The sequence below is a fragment of the Culex quinquefasciatus genome, chromosome 1 (assembly GCF_015732765.1).
Source record: "Culex quinquefasciatus strain JHB chromosome 1, VPISU_Cqui_1.0_pri_paternal, whole genome shotgun sequence".
NCBI classification, from domain to species: Eukaryota; Metazoa; Arthropoda; class Insecta; order Diptera; family Culicidae; genus Culex; species Culex quinquefasciatus.
In genome coordinates this window covers 114,082,803-114,103,266 of record NC_051861.1, presented here as the reverse complement: position 1 = coordinate 114,103,266, position 20,464 = coordinate 114,082,803, and the positions used below count along the sequence as shown (strand labels likewise).

General features: G+C 40.6%; 1 protein-coding gene across 3 annotated transcripts; it reads right to left on the bottom strand.

Moving 5' to 3' along the window:
* Positions 1-4,134: 4,134 nt before the first annotated feature.
* On the bottom strand, positions 4,135-19,347 carry LOC6045624. Of its 3 annotated transcripts, none has more exons than XM_038256756.1 (5): positions 19,204-19,347; positions 10,176-13,403; positions 9,916-10,114; positions 6,147-6,415; positions 4,135-6,059 (listed from the first exon to the last, which is right to left on the bottom strand). In XM_038256756.1, exons 2-5 carry the CDS (start codon positions 13,175-13,177, stop codon positions 4,406-4,408), a joined length of 5,124 nt encoding a protein of 1,707 aa, XP_038112684.1. In that variant the 5' UTR covers positions 13,178-13,403; positions 19,204-19,347; the 3' UTR covers positions 4,135-4,405. The 3 variants fall into 3 exon arrangements, with proteins under 3 accessions (XP_038112684.1, XP_038112701.1, XP_038112695.1); XM_038256773.1 differs by having other exon boundaries at positions 9,916-10,111; XM_038256767.1 differs by lacking the exon at positions 19,204-19,347 and adding an exon at positions 16,997-17,132.
* Between the last annotated feature and the right edge of the window lie 1,117 nt (positions 19,348-20,464).

The following is a 20,464-nucleotide window of genomic DNA, read 5'->3' as shown; positions in this document are numbered from 1 at the left end:
AAAAGAAGTAAAACTGGAAACAAACACGCTGGAAGATGTCCACACTAAACGTAATAAATCGGGCGGGGGCCAGTCTGGTTCAAATATGTTTGTGTACTTTTCGCGAATTAGTTTAAAAAATGTGCCTAGAAAACGAAAAAATTTAAAAAATCTGTCCCCTAACTATTGCACTTAAAAGTTATCATCATCATCATCATTTGCCTTCCAGGTTTCAGCTTTTCTTCTTTCGGCTTGGTTTAGTGTTAGTAGTTAGTAGTCTTACGTACTATTTTTTTTTTTTTTGTTTCTCTCTGTGGATTTGTGTAGTTTTAGTTTGAAGAGTGTTTTTAAAATCTAATTGCCACCAGAACCATGTTTTACTTCTGTTTATTATTTTGCTACGGTGCGCGCAGTCAGTTCTGGGTTGTTTTTTTTTTCTTTGTTGGTGGTGCTGGTTTTGGCCGTCGTCGAATCTATTTTTTCGAACATGTTCTCTGTTCTGAACGGTCCTGCTGGTTTTTTTGTTGTGGTAGTTTTTAATGGATTCAGTTCTTTGCTTTTTTGTTAGTTTTTTTTTACGCTAGTTTTATATTTGTTTCTTATCAAATTGTAAGGTTTTCCCATCGCGGTCGCCCTAGTACGATAGAGGTTGTTTTTTCTTTACTTTCATAAACTAAAATAAATAAAATTATGAGCTACTTCTTTTTTTTGTTTGTTTGCTTCATTGTCTACTTAACGCTCAGTTGCTTTTGATTCTCAAAATATATATATAAACACGGTTTGGAAATTCTGGCAGGACTCTTCTTTCGGAATGATTTTTTTTATTGACAAACAGTAATCCAAACAAATAGCTTGATTACTGCACATGATCGAAATGTAACGAATTTGTATCGAGAATAAGGAAATTTCGATCGTTACCGGTTCAAAACCGATTCAAAACGGCCAATAAAGCCCATTCCTTAGCATCTCAGCGCGGAAGGCACGCCAACGGTTCTATTTGTCTCTTATATCTCTGATAGTGGTTTTCGAATTTATTAAACAATATTATCTGTGTTCGAATACACCTTTTTTTGTTTAAAAAAAGGACAAAAAGATTTAAAAATTCAAAATTAAATTAACATACGACGGTTGTAAATATTTGATTTTTGTCTATATCAATATTTATTCGTCAATTTATTATAAAAATATAAAAAATAGAATTTAAAAAATTCTTTAAAAAAAATTCAAAAGAATAAAAAAAATCTAGGATAAACAAAACACAACATTTCGAATTTCAGGACAATGGTCAATATGAACATTTAGATAAAATTGTCTGGGGAAACGAATTTTGACGTTTACTTTTCCACCTAAAAAAATTGTTTTTGTCATAAAAATACATTTTTCGTGAGGCTTTTTACAAAAGCTTAGGTTATTCCACGAAAAAATGAGCAAAAGTTATTATGAAATCACCTTACATTTTTCCTTTTTTTTACCATAAAGTCATTTGTTATTTTCTTCCCGAAATTTGTCAAATTTCCTACAAGTTTGTCTCTGACCACTGTTAGGTAAGATGCAACGGCTTCGAGTTACAGCAATATTTAAATTACGAAATACAAAAATGTTTAAATAACTTTCACTCTTCTCAAAATATTCATCTTAGTTGAACTTTAATTGCAAAAGTTTGAAAATGAAAAAATAATTATTTAAAATTACATTTTTTGCCTTTTTTTTAACTTCGATTTTTTTCAATTTCTTGCTGTTTGAACATTTTAGACTTCTTATCAAATTCAAAATCATACATACTAAACTCAAAACTACAAAAAAAAGTGCATTCGCATAAAGATGGTGATTTCAGCGGGTTGCGGACTGGATTTTGTCATGTAGGGGAAATATACCCATTTTAATCACTCTAAGCCATTCGACCGATTCTCATCAATTTTGCCGTTTTCCGCTATTAAATCAAAATTTTCAGATGTATCAACAATGGAAAGTTGCGTGCTCACTTTTATTTCAGCAATTTATTACTTGGAAACAGTCAAACACACTTTATAAAAGCTGTAATTCATGATCAAAGTGCTGATAGGCCGATAATAGAAATAGGCTGAGAAAGGGTATAGTTCCCTATATCTGATGATTATCCAGCTTGCTTGGAAAATTATTAAAGGGTGTAAAAATCAACTCTACCAGAACAGAATAGACAGCACCATGAAAGCCATCCATTGCCGACCGCTCCCATCTCCATCATTCATTGGGCTAGGAATAAGGATTAGGAGCACGGGAAGTGTTGATGCATAACTACAAAAAAAAATAATCCATGAAAATCCCTAAACCATCTAAATTCAATTCTTGTTTTTTTTTTAAGTTGAAATGGCAAATCATTTTAGTTTTTTGTGTTCGAATCATAATTCTGTAAACTGTAATTTTAAATTTTCCAAAATTATTATAAACGACGAGATTTAAAAACTATATAAAATTTATAAAGTTAAACATACAAATTTAAACATTACAGAACATGTAAATTAAATATTTTAAGAAATTATCATAGTTGACCAAAATTCTAAATAAATAAATAAATATATATAATAAATAATAATATAATTTTGAACTAATTTCAGTGAAATTTTATATTTTTTACTGTTTAAAAAATGCTCTTTTTTAGTTAGATTACCTACATTTCCATTTGATTTTACTGTTCCATTTGAAAAAAGCACAATGTTAATGCTACAAACATAATCATCATGACGAAGAACTCAACTCATCTCGTCACGCACCATTTCTAGAGTTTTTTTAAAGGACCTATAAACTATTGTCTTTCATATGTTTATAGGACCTATTCAAAAAAAACTCTAGATTTTATAAAATAAACTCAGAGAATTTGGCACGGTATGTCCACGCATCCTCACTCCCTTTTAATTTTGAGGTATGTTAATCCTTTCGCTGAAGGGGTATGACCTCTTCAATTTTGGAACGTTCTAATAAATACGTTTTTTCATTAATTTGCAGCCTGAAATGGCGATGATACCTAGAGTTTTTTTTTTTTTAAAAAAAAAGGTCCTATAAACATATGAAACACAATAGCTTATAGTACCTTTTCAAAAAAAAACTAGATATGGAAATTTGGTGTCTTTTATGTAAAATTGGACGATTTGATGGCGTACTCAGAATTCAGAAAAAAAAGTATTATCAAAAAAAATAATATTTTGATCAAAATGAAAAAAATGCCCTTCTGGGTTATTGCAGATTCGTAAAGTACATTAAATTTTCTTAAAGTTTCATGTCCCAATTCAAGTAACGAAAAATGGCAGAAATTTTAAACTATTTACATAAAAGTCGTATTGACACCAAATTTCCAAAGCATCACCATTTCAGGCTGCTGATTATTGAAAAACACGTCTTTTTTCGAACGTAAAAATGGAAGGAATCGTACCGCCCCTCCGTCATGAGATATCGAAAAATGGAGCTCGGATTCGTGTTCAGGAACAAAAGATACCCCTTAGGAAAAAGTTCCACGCAAATCGAATAGGGGTCGGGGCAACTTTTTCTGATTTCGTGTGAGTTGGCGGAGAATTTTCCTTTTATTTTTTATGTTAGAGCAAATCCTAGCAAAAATCACATTTACAAACCGCGAAATAAAAAAGAAAAGAATTATAAAATTCAAAATCAATACAGAAAATTAACTGGCATATTTAAAAAAATATTTTAATTTTAAGAAAATTCTACAGAGATAGGTAAAACATATTTTTTTAATGATTTTGAACTGCAAATATTTTTCAAGGTAATCATTTATATTTTCATTTTGCTCTTCCCCCGACCTCGGCTAGAGTTTTGGACAAAAACTTCGGCCTTACTGCTAAAAAAATGTTTTTTGTAGATTATATTTAGGAGAAAAAAACACGTTAAATTTGAATTAAAAACTCAGATTTCAACATTCGCCGACAGATTATATTGAATATCAACAGCCTTAAAAAAATAACTGGGATGATTTGGTACGGTATGTCCACGCATCCTTACTCCCCTGTTGATTCTGCGGAATGTGGATTCGTTCACAGAATCAGTCTCTCCGCTTAACGCAACGCAGTAGGGCTGGCCGGCAAGAAGAATTTAGGCCGTAATATTGCCACAATTTCTTCCAGGATGCTTTCCATGGGCTGACAATAACTCGAAATATTTTGATTCAGTGCAACGATCAGGCCATCAAATAAGTTTGAAATAATTTTATTTCAGTTGAGTTGTTTGTCCAAATTAAGCAAAATTGATAAATTCTAGTCATTGTACAATTCCCAAAAGGGTACAATTTACCCCTTTTCCCAAAAAAAGAAGTCCCACCATTCCAAAACGCAAACGAAAAAAATAATAATCTTCTTAGTACGGCTGTTTCACTACATAGTCGTCGTCTACGCGGTTCTCCAAGGAACTGACACCGTCGTCGTCGTCGTCGTCGCCTTCCTTAACCCTCGGCCGTCAGCGGATCGCGCGCGTGGTGGATCTTGATGTGCTTGTTGTGGTTTGTCTTGGTGGAGGACGTCTTGCCGCAGATGTTGCACGAGAAGGGCCGCTCGCCGGTGTGTATCCGCTTGTGCTCCGTCAGGTAGTACTTCCGGTGGAACTTGCGGTTGCAGATCTCGCACGTGTAGTTCTTTTCCGTTTCGTGCTCGCGCGTGTGCCGGATCCAGTTGTACTTGCGGATGAACTGGCAGCCGCAGTGGTTACAGGTGTAGGGGCGGATCGACTTGTGGGCGTTCATGTGGGTGATGTAGTCGGCTTCGCGGACGAAACCGGACGAGCAGAGGTTGCACTGGAACGGTTTGAGGGTGGGGTTGGCGTGGGTCCACTTGTGCTGCTTCAGGTTCCAGTTGGTGCTGAACAGCTTGTTGCAGATGGTGCAGGAGTAGGCGAGGCGTTCGTCCGTGTGGGTTTCCATGTGACGTTTCATGCTGGTTTTGATGTAGGGCTGGTTGCAGATCGTGCACATCTCGGTGGCGGTTTCCAGCTTGACGTACTTTTCCGTGTGGGACAGCCGGATGTGCCGGGTTAGGCTGTTTTTGTGGATGAACTTTTCCCGACAGAAGGGACAACTCTTGGGTTTGTTCTCGTGGATCTCCTTGTGCCACTCCATTTTGGCCTTGGATTGGAACACTTCGCCGCAGTGGCACACAAAGTCCTTCTTCGAGGGGACCTTGTTCAGGTGGTGACGGTTGCGGTGCTGGGCCAGGTTCGAGAACCGCCGGAAGTGCTGATCGCAGTCGGGACACTTGATCGGCGCCTTCCCCGTGTGCACCCGCATGTGCTCGATCAGCTTCTGCTTGATGACGAACTTCTTCCCGCACAACCGACACTGGTGGTCCTTGATCCCCAGGTGACGCTTAATGTGCAGCGCAAAGTTTGGCCAGTGCTTGAAGCTGCGCCCGCACGTGTAACACTCCGCCGGATGTGTCATCAAGTGCGCGTTGAACAGCTTAAACCGATCAAACTCGGTCTTGCACGTCCCACAGACGTACGTTCGTTTCCGCCTCACCTCGCCACCACTCGCGCCCAACCCACCACTTGACCCCAGCCCGGAAGTCGACGGTCCAGCCACATCCAAACCCCCACCTCCACCTTCCTGCTTCTGCTCCAGCTCCTGCTTCAGCGAGCTGTAGCTCATCAGCACCGGCTGCGGCTCAATCTTGATCTTCTTGCTCAACAACGTCGCCGTCGCCCCACTCGCCGCCGCCGTCCCACTCGACCCCTCGCCCGGGTTCGAAAAGAACGCCCCGGAAGTGACCGTCGCAGACGCAGCGACCGCCGACGCCGCCGTCGCCAGCACGTTCAACTTACTATCGACCACGACCTCGTGGTGTTCCGCCTGCATGTGCGCTCGGCGCTGCTTCAGCAGCGCAAACGACTTGGGACACTCGGTGCAGCGGTACGTGCGCACCTTGGCCACTAGCTTGTGGTCCGTGGCGGACGAGGATGCGCCAAGGTAGTTGTTGGTTCCGCTGCCGCTGGCGCCTGCGGCGCCGTCGCCGCCGTACTCCAGGTGGATCTTAGACTTGTCGTCCACCAGCCCGTCATCGTCGTCCTCGTCGGCGTGCCGGGGTTGATCGTGGGAGGCAAATTGACTAGAAAATAATAGAACATTCGATCATCATTCGATTAAATAACCAACGACATCTTCTTCAGTCAAAACTAAAGGCACCATTACTCACAAACTGATCCCGTGTTGATGACCGTGTTGCTGCTGCGGCTGCTGATGTTGCTGGCGGTGGTGGTGCGACGACGAAGACGAAGACGACTGGTGGTGATGGTGGTGGAGGTGGTGATTCTGCTGACCATGCTGTCCTAGTCCCTGGTGGTGGTGATCCTGGTTCAGGCCGGTTACGGTGCTGGTACGGTTGCTCAAGTTCCAGCACTCTTGCGCCGTCGACAGGTCGTACGAGCTCGGGTAGATTGGGATGTTTTCGTGAACGGGGTATAACTGAAATTAGAATGGTGTGGGGTGTTATGTTATAGACATGACCTACTTGAAAATGAACTTTGCAAGATTTTGTTTATTGGCTAAAGGCAAGAATAATAATTTGGACCACAAATCCACACAATCCTTCGTATTTCTGCATCCAGGCCATCTGTTTACTAGTTCAGGTTTAGGTAGAAAAAAATGTTCGAACCTCGACGACTAAGAAAAGGATGATTTTCCTAGACTTAATATCCGTAGTAACAGTTGAATAGGGCGAATCTGCGTTTGTAAACAACAGCTTCCCCAAATTAGTCAAACTCGAAAGGTTAATTGCGAACACCAACGCCATGTTGGCCGCCATCTTGGAATATATTTTGCCAGATCACTTTGGAGCATTGCGGTGTCATATTTGAGCAACCTCGATTCGCTTGAAAAATTGTTGAGGAAATTTTCTTCGATAAGCGGTATACGCACTTCGGAAGTAACCGGTCAAGAAAAAATGAAATGGGCAGCAGCGGCAGCGCAAGCAAGTCAGAGAGGGTGAAGAATAGCCCCAAGAAATCGTTCCCTGCTCTACGTTGTTCTGCTGTTCGTAAAACTGTTTCTTGACCCCTTTCCTTCCGATCTGCATACTAGCCTATATGCAGGGTACGCACTTGGTAAAAACCGGTCAAGAAAAAATGCAAATGAAAAAGAGTGAAAAGTCTCTCTCTCTCTCTCTCTCTCTCTCTCTCTCTCTCTCTCTCTCTCTCTCTCTCTCTCTCTCTCTCTCTCTCTCACACACACACACACACACACACACACTCTCTCTCTCTCTTTCTCTCTCTCACACTCTCTCTTTCTCTCTCTCTCCCTCTTTTTCTCTCTTATTCTGCCAATTTAAGATCTGTTTCTGAACCCCTTTTCTTAGGAGGAGGAAATTATGATCAAAATTTGTAATAGCAACTTCAGAAATTAAAAAAAACATGAAAAAAATTCAAACATTAATGTTAAATGTAAAAAACATCTCAATCTAAAAAAAAGGACTTTTCAATTTTGTAGATTTTCGAAAATTAAACTAATTAAAAGAAATTTAAGTATTTAAGGAAAAAAAATCAAACATTTCAATTCAAAAAAACATATGAAAACATTCAAATACTTCAGTCGTTTCTAAAACATCAACAATTTTCAAAACATTGAAATTTTTAAAAATTAAAGAACAACAAAAATTTACAAAAAAAAAAATCAAATATATTAAAGTATCAACAATTGTGAAATATTTCAAAAACATCAAAAATTTCAAAAACATCAAAAATTTAAAAAAAAAGAGATATAAAAAAAACATTTTTTTAAGTTTAAGAAATTTTAGAACTATTTAAAAATTAAACGTTTTAACGAAATTTAAGGATTAAAAAATTCAAACATTTTGAAGCCTTATTTTTTAATGTATTTTTTTAATTTTCAAATGTTCAAAATATAAAAAATAAATATCCCAAGATTCTTTTTTATTTTAGTTTTTAAAATTTCAAAATTATTAGAAATTTTTGATGGTTTTGAAATCTGTGATGTTTTTGATTTTTAAACGTTAAATTTTTGAGAAATTTAGAGAATTTTTGATCGAAAATCTCGATCATAGATCTCGATCAAAATTTGTTATAGCAACTTCAAAAATAAAACATGATTTTTTTAAACTGCACCAAAACATCAAATTTAAATTATTTTTTTTAAATTTCAAATAAAGACAAAAAATAAAAAAACATCAAAGTTAAAAAAACAATTTTACAAATTTCAGAAGTATATTTTTTTTTATTTGAGAAATTACAAAACATTTTAAAAATCTAACGTGATAAACAAAATTTAGGATAAAAAAAAAAAAAAATTCAAACATTTCAAAATAATAAAAAACCATTAAAAATTTCAAACACTGCTGATATTTCAAAACATAACAAATGTAGCATATTTCAAAACCATCACAAATTTCAAAAAAAAACATCAAAAAAAAATGTAAGGCATCAAAAATTTTGAAAACATTAAAATGTCAAAAAAATAAAAATTTAAACAAATAAAAATTTTAAAAGTTTTAATAACATCAAAAATAAACACACAGAACTTTTAAAAATTTAAAAAAAATTGAAACTTTTCAAAAAATTTACGTTTTAAGGAAATTTGAGTATAACAAATTCAAACATTTTAAAGTCATTTAAAAAAACAGAAACATATTGATCCTTTCACTGTAACTTGGATTTTGCCCGCACTTATTTTTCGCACTTTTGACAACAACATTTAAAAAAACTAGGCAACCAGCTTTTGTTTATTTACATTTCCAGTCGCAGTTTCCACCAAACTGGACGTTTCGCACTTTTAAATTGCGATTGACAGCTGAAAAACGATCGGCAACCGCGGCTCGCTTTGACCTTTTTTGCGAAAATATTATTTTTTCCAAGCCAGTTATAGTGCGATCGATAGCAATAATTTAGTGCAAAGTCCAAGTTAGTGAGAATTGCGCAATATGAATCTTTTATTTTTTTATTTTATTTTAAAAATCCAAAAAGATCAAAATATTAAAAAAAATAAAATAAATTTTAAAAATTATTTGAAATGTTTGATATTTCGAAATTTGGGAGTCTTTGAAATATTTAAGATTTTTTAACGTTTAATATTTGAGAAGTTTTAAATTCTTCTAAATTAAAAACAGCATAAATTTAAAAAAAAAAATAAATAAAAAATTATGCCAAAATTAATTTAATTTTCTGCGTGAACCAAAAAAAGCAAAAAAAATTAAAAGCATCTTAAAAAATGTCAAATTTTAATAACATCAAAAATTAAAAAAAAAAAAACATCAAAATTTATTTTTTTCAACAAAAAATCTTTTTTTAATAAAAAAATTCTAAAATATATAATTCTTTTAAAATTTTTCTTTTTTTTTAATTCAGAGAGATCAGAATATAAAAAATAATATAAATTTTCAAAATTATTTGAAATGTTTGATATTTCCAATTTTGTCTTTGAGATATTTTAGATTTTTAACGTTTAATATTTGAGAAATTTTGAATTTTTCTAAATTAAAAAAATGCATAATAAAAAAAATAAATAAAAAGTGCTGCCAAAATTAATTTTATTTTCTGCGCGTACCCATATTGCAAATTCAAACCAAATCGTAAATGAATCATAAAAATTAAGTGAAAAATTTAGCAATAGAAATAGTTAGGGATCGTTCAAAAATTACTTCCATGAATAGGAGGAGGGGGGGGGGGGGTCTGAGGTTTGTGACAGCCCATGTTAAAGGTATAGGAAAAGTGCGTGACAGGGGGGAGGGGGGGGGTCTGAACTCCTGAAAATCTCTGGACGTAATATTTGAACAAACCCTTATGAATTGGAAATCCTATGTAAATTTCACGTTGTTTAATACACATAAGAAAACACGGTATTTTTTGAAATTTTATATTTTTTGAAAATTATTTCATACTACAAATTGTACATACAATGCAAAATAAAGCCACCCACGCAATCGTTTTTTGAAAAATTATGTAAAATAAACTCACCCGATTCCACGACAACTCCATATCCCCGTTACTCTCCTGCTCGGAGATCTCCCCCTTGGCGGGCATCTTCTCGTCGGTTCGGATATTCAAGCTTTCCGCCGACGGAGCCCGATCCATGCTGGTTTCAATCCTGCTGCCACTTCCACCACTACTCGTGGCGCTGCTATTTCCTCCAACGCTGTTTGAGTTTGTTTTACTGCTGCAAAAAGGAAAATTGGTTTAGCTTTTGAAAAATGTGTGTCTTGATCAAGCGATCTTACTCCGTCTGATCGAGGTCCATGTACGAGTTCTGATCGTCAAAGGGCGTGTACTGCGGACTAAACTTCTGCACCCACGACAGCGGAATCTGCTCCTGCGGCATCCCGTAACTGGTGACCGGCACGTAGTCATCGTACTCCGCACTATACTCCAGGAATGTTGGCCCAGCCGAACTCACCACGACGGCCTGCGACGACGAAGCCACAGCGGAACTGCTGCTGCTGCTGCTCCCACTGCTACTGCTACTACTACTACCCTCACCCTCGGTCGTCACCGTAGTCGCCACCGTCCTCGATGGTCCAGCCTCGAGGAAGTCCTTGTGGTCGTCCGGCCCGCTTCCCGGCTCCACCTTCGCCACCAAAATCTTCTTCTCACTCTCGTCAACGGGAGGCGCGATCGCGATCGCGCAACTCTCCATCACCTCCATCTTCTCAACCTTGATGCAACTCTTCGTTTCCTGCTGCTCGTCGGACCCGCTCGAACCGGGAGAGTCCGGCTCCCGCTCGGGCTCGTACTCGTACTTTTGATCCTGCTCGACCTCCGGTTTCACAACGCCCTCTTCGGGAAGTTCCGGCTCCAGCTTAGAAGACTGAGCGGCCGCGGCCTCATCGTCAATGATCGTTATGTTGTAGTACTCGACCGAGGTTGTGGTGGTTTCGACGACCCCGGAAGGTCCCGGACTGCTGGCTTGATGATGCTCGGCGGTCGCCTCCGGCGACGAACTCTGCGTGTACACGATCGTCTCGCTGGAGATCGCATGCATCGCGTCCTCGATCTTGGTGGTGGTCGTGGTGACGGCGATCGTCTCCGTGGAGGAGCACTCGGTCAGGGTGAGAGTGGTGGGGGGTGGCGGTGGCGGTGAGATCCGATCGTCGACCGGGCAGAACTTGGTCTCGGGCGGGGTTGGTTCAACGGGGACAAAGTACGCGTGCGGTGGTTTGCAGTCTTCGGAGGTCGATGGTTGCTCGAGGTCCATCGGGTGATCTTCCTGCTTGAGTTGGGGGATGAGGGGAGGAGTTGGTGGTGGGGCGGGCGGGAGCGGGGTCTTGAGCTTGACGGTCAGCTTCTTCGGTGGTTTGTGGAACAGGGAACCGGTTGAGGTTGAGGGGGTTTGGTGTTGTGGGGTTGGTTTGCGTGGCGTTGGCTTCGTGATCGTCACCTCGCTGGTTGATGGTTTTGGCGGATCTTCCGGTTCGGGGTCGATCGTTTCGAGCTTTGCGGGTAGGGGTGGTGGAGAGGGCGGTGCGACAACTGGCGATGGGTGCGGAGTCATCCGGATTACACTGGTGATGACCGACGGAGTCGGCGTTGTTGGTGCGGCCACTTCGGCAGCTTTGACCTCCATCGAACCGATGTAGCACTCTTCGTCCTCGCCCGGCCGCAGCTCCTCCTCGTCGTCGTTGATAATTTCAATGTCGTTCACATCGTTGAGATCAATTGGAGGCATGTTGTTGATAATAAGCTCGTTCTGACAGTTGTTGTTCACGACGCCCGTGATCAGCGACGTCTTCAAACTCCCAACACCGCTGGACGTGCCCGCAGTCTCGGACGTCCCGCTCGAACCACCCGCCACGTTCACGCCCTTGTTCTTGCAGTTCAAGTTCAGTATGATGTCCTTGATGCCCTGGGACAGATCCGTGGTCACCTTGACATTGCTCAGCACCTTCAGCCCACTGGTCGGCTTCTTCCGCGGCGTGTACGGGCTCCCCGCGGCAGAACTTCCCCCCGAACTCGACGCCGTCGGTTCCACAATAAAGCTAAACTTGTGACTCTTCTTCGGCGATCCCCCAATCCCTCCGATCAACATCGGCTTCGGCATCTCCTTCAACCCGTACTGCTGATTGTCGTCGAACGTCCCGTCCTCATTCTCCACGATCTGGATCGTACCGATCTGCTGCTCCACCTCCTCTTCCTCCTCCCCCTCCACCTCTTCAACCTTACCCTTCTGAATCTCCTCAACCTGATACTGCTCCTCGATCTCCATCTCGTACTCACTGTCTTCGCGCTGCTCAACCTCCACCTCCTCGTCCACCTCACAGTCGTCCTTCTCCTTCTCAACTTCGTCCACGATCTGGACGATCCTCGGCGGCGACTTGATGATCTTCTCGATCACCATAAAATCCCCCTCGTCGTTCTCGGTGTACTCGACCACCTTCTTCGGGTTCTCCGTCACCACAAAGTTGCCGTCGTCCTTTTCGGTGTACTGCGCCTGCAGGTTGCTCCGCGAAGTCGACGGCATCGCCGGTGGTGGCGGTGGCGGAGGGGGCGGCGCGTAGTAATGCGCGATCGTGGGCGTGCTTTGCACTATAGGAGGTGGCGGGTTCGGGTAGAACGCCTGCGGCGGCGGCGGCGCTGGCGCTTTCTGGTACCCGCTAATCGAGGACTGCGAACCGCTGGAGATCGTGGAGGAAATGGCCGTACTGTACGGCGGCGGTGGGCCCGAGTAGCGCTCGTTGGTGTAACGCGGCGGGTAGAGCGAAGGTCCCGGCGCCAACTGGCGACGCACGCTCGGAGGTCCTCCTCCGCGATCAGGTTCTATGAAGATGCTCCGGCCATCGATCGGGCCGGACGCGTACGCGGCATTCGCCGCGTTACTCCCGCTTGGAATCTGCTGCACGAACTTGGTGCTGCAGCTCTTGACGATCATCACGTTGTTGATCGGGTAGCCGCCCATGTCGGACGCCTTGACGACGGTGATCGCCGCCGGGGCGGCCATCATCGGCGACTGCTGCTGTTGCTGAAACTGCTCGTAACCCCCACTGCTACTATTGCTGCCGGTTTGCTGGTGGTACATGAGTGCGTTGGGCGGTGTCCGCGATCGGACCACCTCAAGCTGTTGGGGTTGCGGCGCTGGAGCTTGCGGCGGCGCAGCCGCCTTCGGCTTCATCGCCATCGACACCAGCGCCTGGATGACCTTCTCCTTCGGGTGCGTCTCCAGGTGGTCCTCCAGGCTCATGTCGGCCCGGAGGTACAGGGTGCACACGGGACATTCGATGGTGCCCATGGTGTGTCGATGCTGTTTCAAAAAACTACTACTCTAATGATAGACTGTGTTCTCTGGTCACTTTTGCTCGCGCGCTCGCTCGGGAGGCTCGTGTCCCTGAGACAAACGCGTCGTCGGTCGGTCGCTTGGCAGTATCCGGTGCGGTTCCAAACCGCGCGCGGTGGTCAAGCAGGTAGTGCTGGTGGTTGCGCGGCGCTCACCACGGCAGGCTGCCGATCGGGGTGGCCTGTGGGGGAAGAGGAAAAAATGGGTTTAAAAGTAGAACCTTTGATACCGTTGAATTTTTGTCATCTCTTAAAACATTCGAGGACGGTGTGGACTCGTCAAAATTAGCTTTTTGTTTGCTACTGCAACTTGCGCACTTGACGCGTGACAACTTCAGCTCTTTCTCCACCTTGTCAAAGTTTGTTTGAAAGAATATAAAATTCTTTAAAATATGTTGATGTGCAAACTTTTTCTCATAAACTTTTAAAAAAACTGCTCGTTCTAGATAAGCTAACAACAATATCACTGAAAACTAATATTATGTGGCAAAATTTAAAAAAAAAAAACTCGCAGAAACAGGAATATAATATTCTGAAAAAAAATAAGAGTAAATGAAACAAGAATGTATTATTTTGAAAAAAAAGTTAGATTTTTTGTTAGTATTGAAACATGAAAAGTTTGTCTAAACTTTTTTTTTCATGTTCCTGTAATATTTGTTATGAGTTTACCCTTTCCTTCAAACAAGAAGTTCTTTAAAAAATTAAGAAGGCAAAATGTTAACATATTTCTACAATAAATTTTAAAATGGTCCTATCTGCATAGGTAAGGCTACCAACTGTACGGATTTTTTCCTCACCATACGGATTTTCGAACCTCTTCGCGGATTTTTAACAGGCCGGAATTTTTGTAGGAAATTTTACGCATAATACGGATTTGTACGGAATTTTAACAACTTTTAAATCATTTAACTGCTTTTTTGATTTGGTCGAAGCTTTTGTTAACTAGAAATTTGTTTTTTTTTCTGTGAGTTTGATTTAAAAAGGGATAGTTTTCCGGGGTTTCCTCAATTCAAACTTGATTATCAATAATTCTGGAGTTTTTGAACTATTGTCTTTCATAAGTTGATAGGACCTTAGAAAAAACTCTAGAATTGTTCTTTTAGAAATTCCTTACTAAATATATTTATTCATTTTCAAAGACTTTCTAAAACTTTTGAAAACATTTGAACATTTGAATTAACAAATCTAGAGTTTTTTAAAGGTCCTATAAACTGTTGTGTTTCACATGTTATAGGCGTCATCCATAAAGTATGTCACGCTCTAGGGGGGGCGAGGGGGGAGGGGGGGTCTGAGCAAGTGTGACATTGCATGCTGTAAGTATAGGAAAAGCGTGACAAAGGGTGGGGGGGGGGTAAATTTTGGCCTATTTTAGCGTGCCGTACTTTATGGATGAAGCCATAGGACCTTTGCAATAAAAATAAAACTTCGGAAAAGCGTTCGTGAAAACACTTAGAACGATATTATCCGTAAAATCAAACTTGACATTTCGTAAACTTTTAAATGTTTAACAAAAAAAAATTAAAGAACATAATGATTTGATTCAAATCACGGTTTATTTAATGAATACTTTTAAACGTGCAAGTCAAAAGCACTCTGATAGAATTTTGTGAAATTTGTTAGCTGTAAAAACGACACAGATTTTTATTTTTAATTCTCAAATTTATTAAATTTAATTTATCTAAATAATTCATTGACTGTTTTTGTTATACCATGGTGTCATATCGGCTAAGTGTACGAATTTTTGCTCAGCAAGAGTTGGTAGCCTTATGCATAGGAAACCCATAGCACGAAGGTTGTTTTGAAAATTTACTCGCGTTCTGAAATCAAAAATATTTTGAAGAATTCTAGATAAGTTATCAGTTAAGTTATAAGCTATTCATGTGTCGAATTTTTATGATTTTTTTCCTATTTATTACAAAATAGTTAATTCATGTTAGTTTTTGAATTATTCAAACATTAACAGTTATTTGATATAATTTACGAAAAATAAAGTGTAAACTCTAGCATAATATAAACCATTTTATGTTTTTTGGATGAATATTTTTTGTTTCAGTTTTAAACTCACATTCTTGTAAACATAAATAATTCTTTAATTAGTTTGTTTTGAGATTATTTTTAAATGAAAGATTATTTTTGAAATTTATTTATTCAAACTTATTTATTGTTATCACTGTCACATATCAGCCTCTAAAATCAACATTTCTCAGACTTTTTCAAAACCTCAAATAATAAAAAAAAGTCTTACTAGAGAAATGATTGTACATTGAAAACTGTTTATAGAAAGAGTCAATCAATTTGTTTTTTAAATAGAATTTCGTGCTTCAATATAAAAAAGTAGGAAATATTAATTTTATAATTTTTTATCAGTAAAGCTTTACAAATTATTACTATTCATATTATTGGTAAAAATATAATTCATAAGGTTTCCTTTTAAAATGTGTGGTTTTTTGTTATGATTTTAGTTTTTTTAAAGAAATCTATTTTGAATTATCACGTTGTAAGTATTTTAATGTTTTTAATTTTATAGAAACAAATCCAGCGTTTTCATGCTTTACCTCTAATTTCTTTTAAATGTTCGAAAAATTCTTTAAACATATTTTTAATGGCTTGAATTCAACATGTCTTGAATCTGTTGTGTAAATTTAAAAAAAAATGGAAAAAAAGTTGTTCAATTGTTTTCTATTTAATATGAAACTAGTTTGAACTTCAGCATCTGATTCCATCCTTATTTGCAAAATAAGTTTTTTTTAAATAGTTAAAAACATTAAATTGGACGGAATTAGGTCGAATCCTTCGAAACATATAAGAATTTCCACTATAACAGAATTAAGCAAATGTTAGAAAATAATTTAATGCATCAATTCAAAATGCACGTGTTTTTGGGGACCCAAAACTTCATGCTTCCCCTCGAGTAGAAATTTTGATGGTCGGTGCTATCAAAAGAGACCTGAAGCCATTAAACTTAGCGCTTTGTTTGCCACCGCAGCTTGCGCACTGGACGCGTGGCTTGTAACATGAACTTGAACAACTGCAGCGCGTTATCAACCTATGTCCTAACGGGCTGAATCGGACGTCTGCCATCACGAAGCCGTTCGTCCATTTCAATATTCATGTTCCAATGATGATGGTCATGATGGTAGATGATCTCCTGTGGGTTTTGTTGAAATCTTTATCCATCCTTTAAACGTTTCAACTGAACTTGTAAGTTGTCCAAAAATTGACAACTTTCAACACAACAATCCGAAAAGCTGAATCGCGAACCTTGCCAGCATTAGCACCATAACCTTTCTATCTTCCCAATCAATCTTCCCCTTCGAAACACACTTAAGCAAACATTCAAACATTTCTCTCTTTCTCGTTTTAGGTGCACCTTGGCGCTGTGCACTTCTCCCGTTTTTTTGCCCGGTGGAACAGCACCAATCAATAAAAGGTGTCCACAAAATGCGATGATGACGGTGAGAGGTGCGTGTGAACCTGGAGATAAAGAAGACTGGGTCGGTGTTGTACTGCTAGTACTGCTATTCGCCACCCGGTCACTGCTGCCGGTTAGAGAGTGCTCTACGCGACAAGCTTCCGGTTCGGGTGAATCTTGTGACACTATGGTAGGTTCCGTTACGTTGATTTCGGCTTATTTTTGGAACTAGTGAAGCTTGTCTTTTCTGGAGCATCCACTCTTTTCCATCTCAAGTAATCAATAATCCTCCGGAAAAGAGTTTTCACTTGTGTTCTCACAGCTTCGAACTCCACTGCTTTACGACAATATCAGCTAGCTCACCGTGTAGCGCACTTCCGGTTCACGGTATCAATCTCGTTCGCCAAAATCGATTCCTTCGAGAAGAACCTGCTTCCACATCGCAACGACGACGACAACGGAATTGATGTGAATGATATGTACACAAAAAAGCACGCCGACGAGCTGTGTGCGAGCATGGAGAGTCGGTTCCTCGGCTTTGAACCGACGACGACGAAGTCGGCGAGAGTAATCTTGACGGCTATCATGAACGCGACAACGGTGCTCAATTTCTCTACCTTGGGACGGCGAGAATTCGCTTTGCATACCATACAGATGGGTTTGTAATTGGTTGAAGCTTGAGCAAATAATGAAATTGGTCATTATTGAGATTTTTATCAAACTAGTTCATAACAATAATCATGATTTCAACAAACTACCGTCACGTAGCTCTCGCAATCGTCCCCGAAACTCATGGGAAAACTCTCCGCCGTCGTCGCGCTGATAAGTCCGGCCTTCCCACATCGCCAAATACATCGCGGTGAGCTCAAATCAAACACACTACCACTCCAATCACACTGAAATTCCAGCCAGCGCTCGTCGTCGGAAGCTACCCTAGCCCACCTTCAACATCGTCTCGGCATAAAAGCTCGCTCCGTCAAAACGCAATCTTCTCACAGTGGTCCTCCTCTTTCGAAGCGCGACGAGACCAGCGGCGCACCATACGACGGTCATTCCACACTCACACACACACGGCCTGTGCGACGGTAGTGGTGCGTCGTATAGCCATCAGGCGTAAAGCTTCTCGCGACTCTCGTCGTCGGTGTCCTCTTCACGATTCCGTCTGGATCTTCCTCCGGGAACTCTTCCCGGTCTAGTCCCGTCGTCGTCGTCGCAGATTCCCAGGCGAATCGATAAATTTGGGGGAGCGCGTTAGGTCACAACACATCCATCGCTCTCGAGGTCATAAATCTGGCTGGCTGGCTAGCGTGTGTGTTGTTGTGTTTTTGGTCCGAGCATCGGTGTGTACATACAAATTACTGCTGCTGGCCCGTTGTTCGTCGAATATCGCAGAAATAGCCTTCCACAAGCTCTCGGCCATCGCGGTCAATTCGTTTCGAATCGACACGGTGAGCGTGTGAGCGCAGCAAAGGTTTCCCACTGCAAGCGTACGGCGCAGGGTGACGACTACATTTATTCACGAACAGCGAAAGAATCAAGATTAACAACACTTTAAAATGACAGATCACATCTATGCGCTGGCACGGCATCACGATTGGGTGTTTTGAAGCAGCGGTCTGGCTTCAAGCTGGAACAGGACTGGTCAAGTCCATCCGGATACTTCGATAAGAAGAACGTAACGTTGCCTCCGTACAGATCCACGGCTAGAACTCAAGAGAGCTGATTTATTCGTTTGTCACAAGCTCGAGCTCTTATTGGATTCGGCTCTGGTTTGACCTTTGAGTGAACTCATCATGAGTCTTCTCCGTTTTTTGTGGCAGGTCCCTAGTTTGACTTTCTACTAGAAAGGAACCGCAATCATGTTATAGTCGACACCATGTCCGGCGTGTTTTTTGTTTCTTCCTTCCTGTGTTGCTGGTAGGTTCTCCTCGCTGCAAGCTTTGGCCGTGTCTGTTCGCGAGAGCGAAACTCTTCAAGAGACATCGTCGTCGTCGGACTGAGACAAAGTCCAGAGTGTGTTCTGCTACGGTGTATTGTCCAATCTCTTGATTGGCCTCCTTTTTGGGGTTGCTCTGACGTTTCGACCGACTTGATAGTCTTTTTCAGGGTCTTATCATTCTTCTACGACCCTTCCATCTCAATCGACTCAAAGCTTAACCCAGAGCTTCCTTCCTTCCGGATCTTGCGCTCGTACACCAAGAACCCGTCTCTCGAAATTCCAACTGGGCCAAAAGCACACAGCAAATCCAACCAGCCTTCTCTAGGTGTCGTTGTGTAAACACACCAACACCATCGTACCACCCCGCCACACCACACAACCCCCGCACAGCTTACACACGTACGCACGCACAAAGCGCCCCCTCGTCGTCGGAACACGGTCCCCGACTGTACGACAACCCTCACTCTTCTTCCTTCGCGCACACACAGCGAAAAAGAAGAGAAGAAAATGTCACCAGTCAGCAGCAGCAGCAGCAAATTTTCAAATCCACTTTTCACGCCCAAAAGTGCGACACCCGCGCGAACCAACTAGCACAAACCGTTGCCGGAAGTGGGCCGCGACCCGTACGTACCATTGGGAACCTGTGCCCGAGCGTTTGCGCAACGAAAACCGAAAGGAATTTCACGACGGCCATTTAATGTGCGACACAGAGGAGAGCCAGCGAAACGAACATACATAAATACGGGGTACCCACTGGGGGCCAAGGTACATGCATGGGAGAAGGTAAGGCGATTTTTCAGCTGTCATTGATTTTCGAAGTGGTTGAATTTCGAAAAAGGGTGCAGGGGTGGGATGATGGGTGAAGTTTATAGGTTGCGATTGAATGTCTGCAGAAAATCGCATAAAAAACTGACTTTTGTATAAGTTCTTCCTAAAAAAAACAAACAATCTTATAAGCGTTTTTTGTAGCATATTATTTTGACCAAAATGTTAAGGGTCATAGATTTATTTAGTTTGGAAACCTCGACTTTTGAGTGATTATATAACTTTTTTAAATGAAGCTAAGTACGTTAACGCGGTTTGAAAAAATTACTAGGAAAAGTTGACAGTTCCGAGCGCGTGTGAAAAAAACTCGAATTCAATCTAGGCTTTTAAGCGAAAATGGCGTTCGAAAGGTGAACGCCCGAAATGTCAAAATCACTCAGTGGTACCAACATTACGAAAAAAGAGTGCTATGACAGCCACATTTTTTTCTAATGTTGGTGCTACTGCGCGATTTTGACGTTTCGGACGTTCACCATTCGAACGCCATCTTCGCTTAAAAACCTGGATATATTTGAAAATAATTCAAAAAAATGTGACACGTTAAAAATTTAGAAATAATTAAATTCAAAAAATTAAAAATATTACAGATCCGAATTCCAAAATCCAAAAATTCCACAATTCAAATCACAGAAAATAAATTTGAAGCTTTAAAAAATCTAAATTGAAAAAAATTAAACACCTAAAATTTACAAATGTAGGGGAACAGCATCTAATTCCAGCGTGCCTCTAATGTTGGCAGGTAAGAACTTTGACATTCAATTAAAGCTAATTAAAAGCGTTTTCAACTGAAATCGAGTGATAAATAGCTCAATAAGAAGTGAGCAAGCAAGTTTATATCAAAAGTGTTGCAAATTTAGTTGTTTAAATAGTGAAAATCAGCAAATTGGATGGAATTAGGTGCGAGTGATTAACCTGCCAAAGATACGAGAATTTCCCCTAATTAATCAAATATTTATAAGTTCAAAGAAGAAGTGGAAAATTCATGAATCTTAAATTCGCAAATTTCTAAAATTCTAAAACCCATTCTTAAATTCTTAAAATTCTGCTTAAATTTGATATTCTGCTTT